The sequence below is a fragment of the Lemur catta genome, chromosome 2 (assembly GCF_020740605.2).
Source record: "Lemur catta isolate mLemCat1 chromosome 2, mLemCat1.pri, whole genome shotgun sequence".
Lineage (NCBI taxonomy): Eukaryota > Metazoa > Chordata > Mammalia > Primates > Lemuridae > Lemur > Lemur catta.
Window position 1 is genome coordinate 71,497,413 of NC_059129.1, and position 14,508 is coordinate 71,511,920.

At 38.3% G+C, this 14,508-nt stretch overlaps 1 protein-coding gene across 1 annotated transcript in view; it reads right to left on the reverse strand.

Annotated features, from left to right (window-relative positions):
• COL9A1 (collagen type IX alpha 1 chain) overlaps positions 1-14,508 on the reverse strand; it is an 82,749-nt gene that overhangs the window by 19,634 nt on the left and 48,607 nt on the right. The window contains exons 29-33 of the mRNA XM_045542252.1: positions 5,027-5,080; positions 4,364-4,435; positions 3,821-3,856; positions 3,098-3,142; positions 1,727-1,759 (exon numbers count right to left, since the gene is read on the reverse strand). Coding sequence (XP_045398208.1) covers positions 1,727-1,759; positions 3,098-3,142; positions 3,821-3,856; positions 4,364-4,435; positions 5,027-5,080 — 240 coding nt within the window. The remainder of the gene's footprint in view (positions 1-1,726; positions 1,760-3,097; positions 3,143-3,820; positions 3,857-4,363; positions 4,436-5,026; positions 5,081-14,508) is intronic.

Genomic DNA, 14,508 nt, shown 5'->3' on the forward strand with positions numbered 1-14,508 from the left:
GGAACAAGAACTTCTTGATGAAGAGATTAAGGGACAATATGGCCAGGACATCATAAGTGGCCTTAGGTCTTTAGGAAAGAATTCCTCCATTGAGGAATGGTATACTGAAGTAGAAATCAGCTCACGGACATCTACTGCTCAATGAGTTGGCCTTGCTGAAATCAATAGGGAAAGTGAAAGTCTTTGTGTGAGTTACTATTGCCCCTGGTTCTGAGACAGTGTACTTCAATTTCATCAGTATTACCTGGGCAATGTCAAGTAAGACACAGTAGGGAAGGAGGTGATGAATGGAGGCCTAATTCCTAATACTATATCCACATTTGACTGAAATTAACTTATGTTGACCACTGCATGGTTCATTCGCTTTTCTTCTTTTATAGCTTGAATTGAACTGAGTATTTCTAAATAGTGAAGTAGGATTTCTATTACTAAATTCTATCACGGTTTACTCTTTTTTTTCCTTCAGTTCTAAACCATTTCTGTCAAAGATTCTTAGGTATAAAATGTTACTTGAAATTTGAGACATGGTGTTTAGATGCAGGAAAATTAATAAAACATATGAATATCCACCTTGTGGTATGCAAAAAGCCCAAGGCTGGGCACTGGAACCAAGTCTGGGTGGCTCCTCCCAGAGAAAGTGGGGCTGGGAATGGATCTAAATCCATTAAGCAGGAGGTAGCTATTCCAAGGAAAGAGGAAGAGTGTTCCAGGCTAGGAAAATGGAACAAGATGTTCAACAGCATGGCATGTAAAAAGACATGCAAATGGATGAAGTTTCAGATATGTAGGTGATGAGGCTGGTGAAGCAAAAAACACATCATTGAAGGCTTTGTATACCTTGCTGAGAATCTGACTTTATTCTATAAAATCATATTCTTGAAGGGTTTTAAGCAGAGGAAGTATACACAGTGGATTTTATTTTATTTTTTAAATCTAGGTTACACTGGCTGCCATGAAAATAATATGTTGGACAGGGTCAGAGAGGAGTGGGGGAGATTCCAGAAATAGGAAGGACTTGGAAATTAACTGGGAGCTGGTGGTAGTGGCATTTGAGATTGAGGTCTGAGCTTCATCTTTTCTCCTTATACTTTCTTAAGTTTCTTATTCTGTTAGATGTGCATTCTTTTCAAATTAGCAAGTCATCTCAGATTTCCTACTAACTGGTTCTGTAATTCTGAATATACCTAATCTCTAAGGACATCAGTTTAGTTTCTGTAAAATGACAAAAATTGAACAAGACTATCATTTTCTAGGCCTAATAATCCTGTTATATTTTCTTATGCATTATGCCTCTATCTTACTCCCCCAACTAGAACACACAGGAGATTAAGAAAATCACTGAAATATTTTACAATGGTATAACTGCCAACAAAATTCAATTATACTCTCATCACCACAAAGCACAAGTCACTTCTTTAAAAATGACCCATTTGGGGAGGAAATTAGACTATTATTACCAAGTAAGACTCATTGAGCCATTTATGATATGAAAAAACACTTCCGTTAGAGTGGTTAGTTCAAAAGGTAGATCCATGTACACCACTGTAAGTTTTTTTCTATTGAATTAATCTATTGCCTAAAGAATAAATTTAGACATTTATTTCCATGGCAATAAGTCCTTTAAGAATTGAATTATATAGAATGATTTCATAAAGCAGGACATTACATTTTATACAGCTTTATTGATATTTTTAATTTTTATACCATTACTGTTCACTATACTTACAGATCCCTTTGGGCCAGGTAATCCTATATCTCCCTAAATCAATAAAACAAAATTATATTAGAATAATGTATTCACATCTGATAGTGTCCTAAAAACATTAAAAAGTTATTGTACTGCTGAAATATGAACAAATGAACCCTGGCACTGCAGGAAAATATTAGACTCAGAATGTGGATTCTAGTCCCAGTTCTGCTACTTAGCCCTATGACCCTCTGTAAGCTATATAACCTACCAGCCACTGGCTAACTTATCTGTTAAATAACAGGGTTGAATCAGAGCTCTCCAAGGTTCCATCCAGAACTATGCTAAGCCTTGAGAATTAAAATATGTAAGTCGAAAAATACTAAAATAGTATTCTGTTATAAAACACAATAGACATTTAAACCTGATGACTTCATTTTTATAACTCAAACAATATGTTGAATTCACCCCCAAAAGTCTATCAAGCCAAATATGCATGCTTTTATGCTTAAAAAAAAAAGTTGAAAATCTCCCAACACTAATTCTACATATAAATTCAGCTCAAGTGTTAGAACATCAATTAAACTCCACTACAAAACAGAATTATTAATATTTAAAATACCCTCTTAGCCCATAAAATGAATAACTTCAAAAGAAAATAGAATAATCTTCTTATGAATTTACTTAATAGTTGGGAAGCTTTGCCTAATTTAGATGTCAAATTTATATTAACTCTGAATCCTGAAAATCTGAATAAAACATCACTAGAATTTTTTCCTGCACTAAAAGTTCTCAAAAATTATGAGAAACTTATTACTTTGACCCCAAAGAACCAAAGCATAGGTTTCCATAATAGGTCATGTTAGTTTGTATCAAAACAATAATGATGAGTCAGCAAACCAAGCAGGTCTAGCAGTAATGATAACCTTATTCTCATTTTGATTGACTTCCTGGAGATTTAGCAGTGGCATCCTCTAGCAATGGAGGTCACTTCTTTGGAGGGTTTTAGACTAGAGAGAATATCATCAGATTGTTGAGCCACAGCTTTCTAACATCAGTTTTGTTTTCATGATAGGCACTATTCATAGACTTTCTTTAGTTCCTAAGTATATAAAAATTATCTTCAAGGTCTAAATATAAAGCCACAAGAGGATTCACCATCTATAAGGGAACACTTTTGTTCTCCAAAAGTTTAAAGGCAGGTCTGTTTATTTTCAGGGTGTTTCCTCTCTGCTTTATTTGATCGTGGTTGCAATCTTGGGAGTTTTTTGTTAGCTTATAGAAGAAACATCTCAGCCTTTAAAGAAGCCAGGGAAGATAACAGTGTCAGAAAAAAACAAAAATACGTATGTTTCTAATTACAGGTAAAAATAAGTAAGACATCATTAATCAGAAAAAAAAAAATCTTACAAGTTCACCCCTTCTTCCTGCTTCACCTTCTTCTCCAGAGGCACCCTAAAAGTTAAAATCAAAGGTCACTTTTTTAAATTCTTAGTCCCATGGCTCAATTTGAACCATTCAACCATTCATAAGTGCCCACAGTGCTCCCAGGATCATGAAGAAATACAAAAATGCTCTCAGTGGCTTTCCAATCTAGCTGTCAGTGGCCAGTCCAAATCAGAAAATAGCCTAGAGAAAAGCCAGAAGGTGAGGTTGAGTTTCAGCTGAAATGAAGGATTAATGACACATCCGGCAAGTTTACAATGGGGTTACCATTGAAACAGAGCTCTTACAGTAGAAAAAGAACCCAGGGAAAGGACTGAGTCTAATTCACATGTAGTGCTGAGGTCTTGATCAAGAAAAACTTAAAAAACATTCTGACGTGGGCATGGAAGGCTCCACTAGGCACGAGTAAACCAGTTTGGTTAACCGGAGAGACAGGGCCACCTTCTTCAAAGGAAGGATAGTGTGCAGTCCTGGAGGCAGAGCTATCATTAGCTCCAGCTTATTAAAATAGCAGATAAGGGTAGGAACCAATTCACAATTCTTGGTGTCACTCACCATGAAGCACATTGAAAAAAACTGCTGGGCTCCATGGTTTTAATCACACCCATATACTGGCCAGTACCCCCTGCTTGTGAAGTGGTGCACATCAAACACTGCATTTCATACTAATCAAATAACAGGACTTACCTGTTCACCCTTTGGACCAGGTTCACCAACTACACCCTGTAATGAATAAAGTATAACACTTTTTTCAGTATTTTGAGCTGTTTGTATAATTTTAAATGCAACAACTCCCCTTATTGGGCTAGTGGATGAACACAAGTCTCCATAATGAGATGGGAGAGAACTTCCCTCACTTCTCACCACCCAGCAACAACCAGCATACATGGAGAAACTGACAATTGTCCAAGAGTCTTTGGTAACTTGGGACATCTTTGATCACATCCACGTGAAATTTGACTGGTAGGAATATAAATTTAGAACTAAACAGGAAACGTGATTACAACTGAAATTTTTACTTTTCAGTTTTTTTCTTCTGACAAATTATTATATTAATAGATTTTTTGCTTCTCAGTCTCAACTTTCAGTAATTTAAAATACCTTTCTTGATATCTATCTATGATACATTCTAGAAAAGTTCTCCATCAGGCGAAAGGCAAACTTGGTTTCTCAAAGTGGTAGAAATCACCCTTCCAAATAAGGAACTTTCCGGAGTGCTGGATGTCTTACCCTGTCACCTTTCATTCCTGGAAGTCCAGGGGGCCCAGGCAAGCCCGGGAGGCCAGGGCTACCAACAGGACCCTGAAAAACAAACACAAAGTCCCCAGAGTCACTGTCATTGCCACACTGAAAGCACAGTAACCAGACACAACCTGGGCTGTGTTGAGTCGTGTGTCTAAAATAAACATGCTGTGTTTGGTTTAACCCTGCTCCTCAAGTTGCCTCTCTCCCATATTCTCAGAGGAGGAGGGGCCAGTCCCCTCCTAGCATCCACCCACCTCTGAGGTCCCCATTTCCCTTTGCTCCCTTGCAACAGTAGGCTCTTTCAGCCAGGCCCCTGCAATGGCACTGCTGCTTGTCGCTGTGTAAACAAGCACTGCATAAGGCAGCATTCACTCTCAGTTCTGTGCGATTCCAAGAACAACCAGAGGCCAAATGTAGCACTTCATGTCTCTCCTAGTTTTAGAATATATGCTACAAACCACACGGATTAAAATATCCTCTGAGGGTATCCTAGATATAATTTGAAATTTCACATTTACATTTTCACACATTCACATAACAGTAGAAATCAAGTAGGACTGATTAAATTGTAAATTGTTTTTCTCCTCTTGCTTATTTTTAACAATGTATTGTGTTTTGTAGAAAGCAAATAAATGAAACATTACTTACCAGTTTACCTGGTAACCCCGGGGATCCTACGGGTCCTGTTTCTCCTCGATTGCCCTTGTGAAAACACAAACGTCATTGTCAACTGGATATTTTGCCAAAATCCAAATGCTTAATTACGATGTAAATAAAATAACATCCTACTTAGGTTTTTGTTTAGAGTCATCGAAGTATTCTCCCCATCCTGCAGCTGAAGGCATAGGCCACCATACGCAGGGCCTACAGCCTCCTGTGTTCATCTGTCATTAAATGCTCTAATGCTATTTATTGTGATTACAGATCAGTACAAATAATATCTCATACATGTATATCAAGTGACAGTAATTTTTAGCATCTAAATCACATTCTAATTTTTATCATGGTTATTTTTGTACACGTCTTATTTTCTCACTTAGACTCTGTTCTTGAGGTACAGGTATATATTAACTTGGAATTCTGCACAGTGCCTAGAACACAGAGTAAATTTTCGGGTATACAGAACATTTTAAAGCAACATCTGGCAAATGATCTTAAATCTCAAAAGAGTGAAAAAAGAAACACAGGATAGAGATGTTTGTCTTTAAATTACTATTGCAACTTCAAAAAGACAGATGGTAGAAATGTATAAAGTTTCTAAAATAAAAAAAAATTTTTCCTCATTCTTACTCTAAACACATATTAAAAGATTAGACTTTTAAAAGTACAATTTATAACAAAAATACACCAAAAGCAACACTAATTTTATTGTGAGCCAATTTCAATTTTTTATTTAAAACTTTAAGCTTTTCAAATCTATTGAGGAAAGGAAACACATGAACTTTTCAACTTTTTCCACTGAGAACTTCATACAATTTTATGCAGTCTGATAAAAGCTCATTTTATTTCTAATGCATGTTCAACTAAGCTGAACACTAACATTATTGATTCCTCATTTTAATTTCACTTTCATCCTTTAAATCCTTGACCATTCTAAGCACATTTCCTGGAAGGTGTATATAAAAATGAGAGGAGTCCTTTGAGTTAAGTTTTTCTTTAAAATGACAATGACAACTCCGTATTAATGCTTTATATTTATAAATGCTTCTGATAAGATTATTCTGACCCACATGCTATTCATTCATCTTTAAGTTTAACAAAGTGTCAAGATATATAAGCCTTCTGAAATTTCAATTTCTCTAAAGGATTAAGAAATGTTTGTTAAATTACAACAGTCTTTAGCTATGAGTGATAATTTTGTGATTGTCATTTGAAATTACTTTTAGGTGATTTAAACTAAATGCTCTCAAGAATTTTTCAACAATTTTATACAAAGAACCTATCTGATATATGAGTTTTGGATGACACATTAGTCCTTAACTCTCATGAGCAGCTTGGAAGCCAGAGGCTGTGCCCCATGAGGATGGATGCTGGAAGGATGTTAAGCCTGGATGAAAAGCAGCCGCTATGATAGATTCCTCTATCCATCTATAAATACAAAGATTGGGTTCCACCCCATTAATTTGGCCTAGAATTTCAAAGTTCAAGACAGATTTTCTTTAGTATATTGGCTCTGTTGGCATTTTCAAATAATTTCTCAACTTAATCATGATTGAGATCCTAAATGTCATTGAGCTAACATGACATTAATTCATAGAACAATCAATAGCAATTGGTGGGGGAAAAAATTAATATCAGATTAGTCAGCTCAGTTCTTGACACAACCCCAAGTATTCACTTCTAAATAAGTGAGCCATTGTGCTATCTTATCCAAAATAAAGATGATTAATGTACTTTTTTTCTCTTCCATAAACCAAAGGGCTAAATTAATAAATGATTGCATAACATTTGATCTACCTTTGGAAGGATTAATTATCTTCCCAGTCAATGACAAAGATTTTCTCTGCTAGAATCTTATTTTCTCTCTTGTAAGTTCTTTTTACAGTTCAAAAGTACTTCCTAACCACTGGCAGACCCTTGTTAATACATATGAATGAACAGTCCAGGGCCCCGGTACAAACAGCCTGCTTGGCTAAACTTATGTACCCATGAGGGCCTGACACATGTAGGACCAGGAGAAAGATCAGTGAAATTGTGGGCATTTACTGCTCATTACTGCACAAAAAGACAGCATTGTGGTTCCTCATTATTATTTCACTTCCACCCTATAAATCCTTGACAATTCTAAATGTAGGTATTTCTACAGAAATCCTCTCAATGTGAAAACTGCTATTGTTTATTTTCCCAACAGTGACCAGTTACATTCAAGGTGTTAGGGTAAGATTTTCTGATGGCCATTCTTGTGATTTCTGTGTCTTCTAAAAATATGAATCCTCCTTCTCTAAGTCCTAGAATTTTACCTAATAAGCTAAGATAAACATGAGTAATCAAGATATAAATAGTAATCTGTAAAAACATAGATTAAACTAAGCACATGCTGTAGGGAGTAATTAACCGTGGCACTGGTAACAAGTGTGCTAAATAAATGATAAAACTCTTATGCTTCAACAGCTGTGGTGATAACCATATTCTCAGATGTGGGCAAGGGAGGTGGTAGGAAGTAGCTGTTCTTCCTGGTTGTTAATATTTGCAAACCCCGTGACAACAATAGTTCTGATTTGTAACAGGAGAATCAAAAGGAACCAGAATAAAGGCAAAATTCGACCATTAAAAATGAAAGACACTAATACAAGGCTCTATATTTCTCTTGGGTGCTCTGTGCTGCTACATATTTCTCCAACAAGTTTAGACGCATCTGCCAACTCATCCTTATTTAAGAAACCAATTAAGGCTTGCAGACCCTCTATCAGTGATTCCCAGCTATGGCTATGCTTCAGAATCCCCATAGTTCTTTAGAAATGTATTGCAGTAGATGTCTTTCCCCACCCCATCTCCCCATTTCCTGTCTTTATTCAGCCTCCTACCCTCTGATTCTAATTCTGTATGTCGGGGGTAAGACCCAGGAATCTGCTTGAATTTATATTGTGTGTGTTTGTCTTCACCAGCTTTATTTAGACTTTGTTAAATGCTCACCACCAAAGTTCCGTATGTCTCATACAATCAGAATTTGGCAAGCAAACTTCAACTAAAAAACATCCTGCAGGTCTATGACTTGAGCTACTGTGACATGCAAGGGTGGAGAGGAAAACACGGACTCTGAGGCTGGGGATGATGGCTCACGCCTGTAATCCTAGCACTCTGGGAGGCCGAGGCAGGAGGATCACTTGAGGTCAGGAGTTCGAGACCATACTGAGCAAGAGTGAGACCTCATTTCTACTAAAATTAGAAAAAATTAGCCGGGTATGGTGGTGCTCACCTATAGTCCCAGCTACTCGGGAGTCTGAGGCAGGAAGATAGCTTGAGCCCAGGAGTTTGAGGTTGCTGTGAGCTAGGCTGATGTCACAGCACTCTAGCCCGGACAACAGAGCAAGACTCTGTCTCAAAAAAAAAAAAAAAAAAAAAAAAAACACACGGATGCCAAGCCCAATTGCCAAATTTGAAGCTAATTTTACCAGGTACCAGCTAATAACTTCAAACAAGCAACTTAACCTATGTCTGTTTCCTGATCTATAAAATGAAAATAGAAACAGTACCTACCCTCATGGGGTTTTTTCCAGGATTGAATTAGTTAAGATACATACATCGTCACTAAGAACAGTGCCTGGCTCTCAGTGAGCACAATAAAAGTGCTAGTTATTATTTTTCTAAGAGACAGAGTCTTGCTGTGTCACACAGGCTGGAGTAAGGTAGTGTGATCATAGCTCACTGCAAACCTCAAATTCCTGGGCTCAAGTAATCCTTCTCCCTCGGCTTCCCCAGTTGCTACCACGCCTGGCTAAGTTTTTAAATTGTAGAGACAGGGTCTCCCTATGTTGCCCAGGCTGGTCTCAAACTCCTGGCCTCAAGCGATCCTCTTGCCTGGGCCTTCCATAGTGCCAGGATTATAGGCATGAGCCAGCACACCTGGCCTGTATGCTTATAGTTTTTTCAGTTTGATATTTTCCTCTTTTATATCTGTTTTTCTCAAGCAAAGTGACTAGCTTGGCTAATAAGTACATGATTCATGCCCCGTTGGGAATAGAGAAGATTTAACAAGCACCACTTTTACCATTGAATTTCTGTTTATTGTGCCAGACATGACACTATGCCTTGTTGTTTTCATGATGAAGTAACAGTAGTTTTTGTTTTTAAAAGAAAGATTAAGAGGAGAAAAAAGTTTGCCCCCTTTCTGTTTCTTCTGTTCTATGAGCATCTGTTCCTTTTATGAGATGAGTCTGTGACAGTTATTAAGCTACTGTTTCTCGGCTTCAAATCCATCGTTCTGTGGTCGGTGTTGACATGATAAAAATGGACCCTCCTCCAGGCCTGCACCATAAGCAGGGCTGCCTCCCTCTCCAGCCCCGCCCCCAGTCTTTCTCATGAGGTCCGAGGAGCCTGCTAGTGGGTACACACTGTCCTCGTGTCTGCACCTCCCAGGGGTCCTAGACTCTGACAGTAGCTCACAGTTTCCCATTAGCAATTCTTTATAAATTTTAGCTGAATTATTCTTTTTAGTGTGTATGGAAGCCATGTCTTCCTCTATTTCAGGTCAGCCAGGGCTCACTACCTGTCTCTGCTTGAAGGTGCCTGCCTTTCCTTAGATCTCAAACAAGTTAAACGCCCTTCAACCTCAGCCCTCTGTAGGGTTCAATAAATTACAACTTCATAAATAATCCAGCTTTTTCTTGTTGGTAGGAACAGATATTTTAGGACAGGCCCTCTTTCTCATATTCTTCATCTTCAATGAAACATGTCTGGAATACCCGGCTCAAGCAATCCTCCTGCCTCAGCCGCCTGAGTAGCTGGGGCTATACAGGTACACACCACCACACCAGCTAACTTTTTTTTTTTTTTTTTGCAGAGACAGGGTTTCACAATGTTGCTTAGGTTGGTCTCAAACTCCTGGCCTTAAGTAATCCTCCCATGTTGGCCTCCCAAAGTGCTAGGATTACAGGTGTGAACCACCACACCTGGCCAAGTTATTATTTTTATCTGAGGTGATTGCTAAAGAAATCAGTCAAAATTATGTTCTTTAACCAAATGTTTAATTAAATGTTTGCCTTTCAAATCCCCCAAGTCTCTTTTGAAACCACAAGTTGTTTTGGGGAAAAAAATAAGTCTTCAGTCCTCATGTCTCCAGTTTCTGTCAACACCACTGATCACCAAGCAGGCAGCCTTCTTTATAAACAAGTACTGGGTGCTACTTGGCAAAAATCATTTCCATAAATACCTAGGGATACATAATTCAAGTTGAAGCCTTCCCTTTTAAAATGGAACTTTTAAAAGATCACAGAAAATATGGGACAATTGAATTATATTTCTGTTGCTAAAATTATTTCATTAAAAAATGGATTTTATTCCATTGCATTCTACCTTGTAATGTGTGTTGTATTTGCCCAATTATTCAAAATGCTAACTAGCTGTATAATGAACACTATCCTTAGTATCCTGCCAATTTTAGAAGTGCGTAATTATACTTCACTATACTTAGCCTGTACTATATACTAAGTGCCTGTCTCTCTCTCTCTCTCTCTCTCTCTCTCTCTCTCTCTCTCTGGCAAAAAGGATGTTGATTAACCCAGAAGATTATGATTTCTATAAGATTGCTGCTTTTACAAACCCATTTTCATATTAACATTGAAAGCTCATATTAGTTCTACTAGAACAGTAACTTTTAGATTTGTCAGAAAGATATTTTTTTTAAATCTATTCAACTTTATGACACTATATAATTGCATTTCTCTATAGTGCAGATCTATATATTCCTTCACACAGAGACAGAAAAAAAACTCTTTTTAAACTGTAACTATCACACACATCAGCTTCACAAATTATTTACAGAGGCAACATGCCAGGGCCTAGGTGGGATGGGAGGGCAGCTCCCATCGTATACAGGGACCTCTGTGCTTGAGGCTGTTGGTGTCAGGGGTGGGGGCCGTGGGGGCCTGCAGAGAAATGAACGACCCTCTGTACCACAGAGCATATCGTCTTCAGAAAACTGGAGGTAGATCAGCATGGCGCATGCCCTAGGTCACAGCGATGAGAGAAGAACAAACACAACCCACTCAGCAAAAGCCTTGGCAAGTTCTGAGAAGCCAGGAAGACAGAAATGGACCAGGAGCCACAACATGGTGGGACCAAGTCAGAGAATCAGAGGCCCAGGTCACTTGTGCCTGCCCTGAACCAAAAGCCACCCAGACCACGGGGAGCAGGATGGAGAAAGCGGGAAGCATGGCCCACGTAGCAAAGAGAGTTGCTCATCTGAAATCACTGGAAGAATCAAAAAAAAAAAAAAACAAAAAAACCCCAAAACCAACCAACTAAAAATACGTTTTTTGCTTTTGCAGTGGTATTGGCAAACACTGATGGAAATACCACTTAATTTCAAATACATGCTTCTAGGTAGGACATGTTAGAAACTTATTCTCATTCATTCTACTCAGTTTGATTTGAGCTATGCAGGAAAAACTGATCAAACTTGTGAGGCATAGTTAAAAATGTGTGAACTTACCCACAAAACTGAATTTAATGATGTAAAATGGAAAAATAAACATATGTTTCAATAAGTAGATTTGGTGTTACAACTCTGCTCCAGAACTATTGTATTTATAATCTATCATGACATTTTTTCTGAAAAATTTATAGCAGGTGAGAAGTCAATTATTACCAACAGAAACAGCAAGGTGGGATTTATGATGCCCCCAATTCAATTCACTTCAAGAAATATTTACTGTGCACTGTCTTATGGCAGGCCCTGAGTAAAGAGATGTATGAAACATTGAGGTCCTTCAGATATGCCCCTGCCTTCCTGCAGTTAGGGGTACAATGGACTCAAGAGTTACAGAGTTCAGAATAAGGGAAGATCACTTCTCTCTGGGGGACAGGGCATCATTGGAGATGCCAATGAAAAATTCACAGTAGAATTAACATTTCAATTACATCTAAGAGAGCACATGGAATGTTGAGTCAAAGAAATGGAGGAAAGAGCCATCTAACTGCAGGGTCTGTCCTAAAGGAAAACAGGCAGGCTGAGAAGTGCAGGGGGTGTTTGGGAATTAGCACCGAGTCCAGCCTGACTTGAAGACAGGATCTAAGCAAGGCAGACATGAGAAGTAAAACTATGAGGTTAAAAGACAGTTTAAGATTTTAGACTTTTTCTTATTGTCAGTGGAAATCCACTGTAGATTTTTAAATGGAGAGGAGGAGTGAGGTTGGAAGCTGTACTTTGGAAATGCCAGTATGGTGGTGGGTGCAGACTGGGGGCACTCTCATTCCCCAGGGCTGTTGGAATCAAGTTTGGCATTTTAGTTTGTCCCAATGACTGTGGAGACACCATTGATACTCCAAGGTGGAGGTCATGGACGTGAGACACTTTGTAATGTGCAAAAGTTCTAGAGAACAAAAAAATAGCCCAGCCGAAATATCAACAGTACTCTATCAGGAGACACTGGTAGAGAAAGACCAGAGCTGAGAAAGCAAATCAGGAGATGACTGCACTAATCCAAGCAGTAGGTAATGACCTGCACCAGGGTGGTGGAAGCGGGAATGGAAAGGAAGAGTCAAATATAAGAGATCTTGAAGAGACAGAATCAAAGGTCCTACCGGAGATAGGAAATGTGATGGAGGAAGAATGCCAAGGCTTTGAGCCCAGGAACAGGAACAATGTGAAGAATTTGGACTCTCACAGAAATTCAAAAACCAAAACCTGAAAACCAGGCCCAAACTCTGCACCAGCATTGCCTCCTGTGATCTGCCTCCCCTCACATAGGAGATTCAATACCTCCCCACCCCCTCCTTAACCCTTTCTGAGGTTCTGCCTTTAGTTCTTCATTGCTTTGTACATCCCATGGCATTTAACTGGTGACAGGCCAAGCGCTCTCTACTCTGTGTCATGTTTTGTGTTCAGTAAATGGTCTTTGCATACAACAGGTGCTCAGTCAATGTTCCTTCAACTATGCAGAGTTTTCTGCTCGTTAAAGTAAATAGCAGGTGTAACAGTAAACACTCTAAAAGTTCTACTTTTTAGCCCCCACATTGCTAAATCTTCTGGGACCAGTCATATAGCACCTCCATTGTTTTAGAAATATGATTTGGCTATAACCTCATCACTTTGACAGCTAATTTATGGAAAGTTTTTGAATTAGAAATTCACAAGCTCCAAACAAAAGAGAAGTATAAGCTAGGAAACAAGTGAGCAAGGAACATGATGAAGAATAGGAGTTGGTTTCTTCAGCTGCAGAGAAACTTCAGGAAACCACCTAGTAGAGGTCAGTTGAGGAACATCTGTGAGAAGTAGGAAAACTTTACCCTCATGCCACAAGGCACCTGGAATATTTCACTTTTCTCAAGTATGAAAAACCCATCAAGGCTACAATAACCAAAAAAGCATGGTACTGATATAAAAATAGACAAATAGATCAATGGAACAGAATAGAGAACCCACAAATAAAGCCACATAACTACAACCAACTGATCTTTGACAAAGTACACAAAAACATACACTGGGGAAAGGCCACCCTATTCAATAAATGGTGCTCAGAAAATTGGATAGCCATGTGCAGAATAATGAAATTGGACCACTATGTCTCACCATATACAAAAATTAACTCACAATGGATTAAAGACTTAAGCGTAAGAACTGAAACTAAAAATTCTCGAAGAAAACCTAGAAAAAAACACTTCTGGATTTTAGCCTAGGCAAACAATTTATAACTAAGTCCTGAAAAGCAAATGCAATAAAAACAAACAAAAAAATGAGATGTAACTAAACAAAAAGCTTCTTCTCAGCAAAAGAATAACCAACAGAATAAATAGACAACCTACAGAATGGGAGCAAATATTCACAAACTATGCATCTGACAAAGGACTAATATCCAGAATCTACAAGGAACTTAAACACCTCAAGAAAAAAACAAATAACCCCATTACAAAGGACACGAACAGGCATTTTTCAAATGATGACATACAAATGGCCAAAAAAATATGAAAAAATGCTCAACATCACTAATCAGACAAATGTAAATTAAAACCACACTGAGATATCATCTTATATTAATACCAGTCAGCATGGCCACTATTAAGAAGTCAAAAAACAATAGATGTTAGGAAGGATGCAGAGAAAAGGGAACACTTATACACTGTTGGTGGGAATGTAAATTAGTACAACCTCTATGGAAAACAGTATGGAGATTTCTTTCTCTTTTTTTCTTTTTTTTTTTCTGAGACAGAGTCTCACTCTGTTGCCTGGGCTAGAGTGCCATGGGGTCACAGCAACCTCAAACTCTTGGGCTTAAGCAATCCTTCTGCCTCCGCCTCCCGAGTAGCTGAGACTACAGGCATGTGCCACCATGCCTGGCTAATTTTTTCTATATATATTTTTAGCTGTCCACATAATTTCTTTCAATTTTTAGTAGAGATGGGGTCTCACTCTTGCTCAGGCTGGTCTCAAACTCCTGAGCTCAAACAATCTGCCTGTCTCAGCCTCCCAGAGT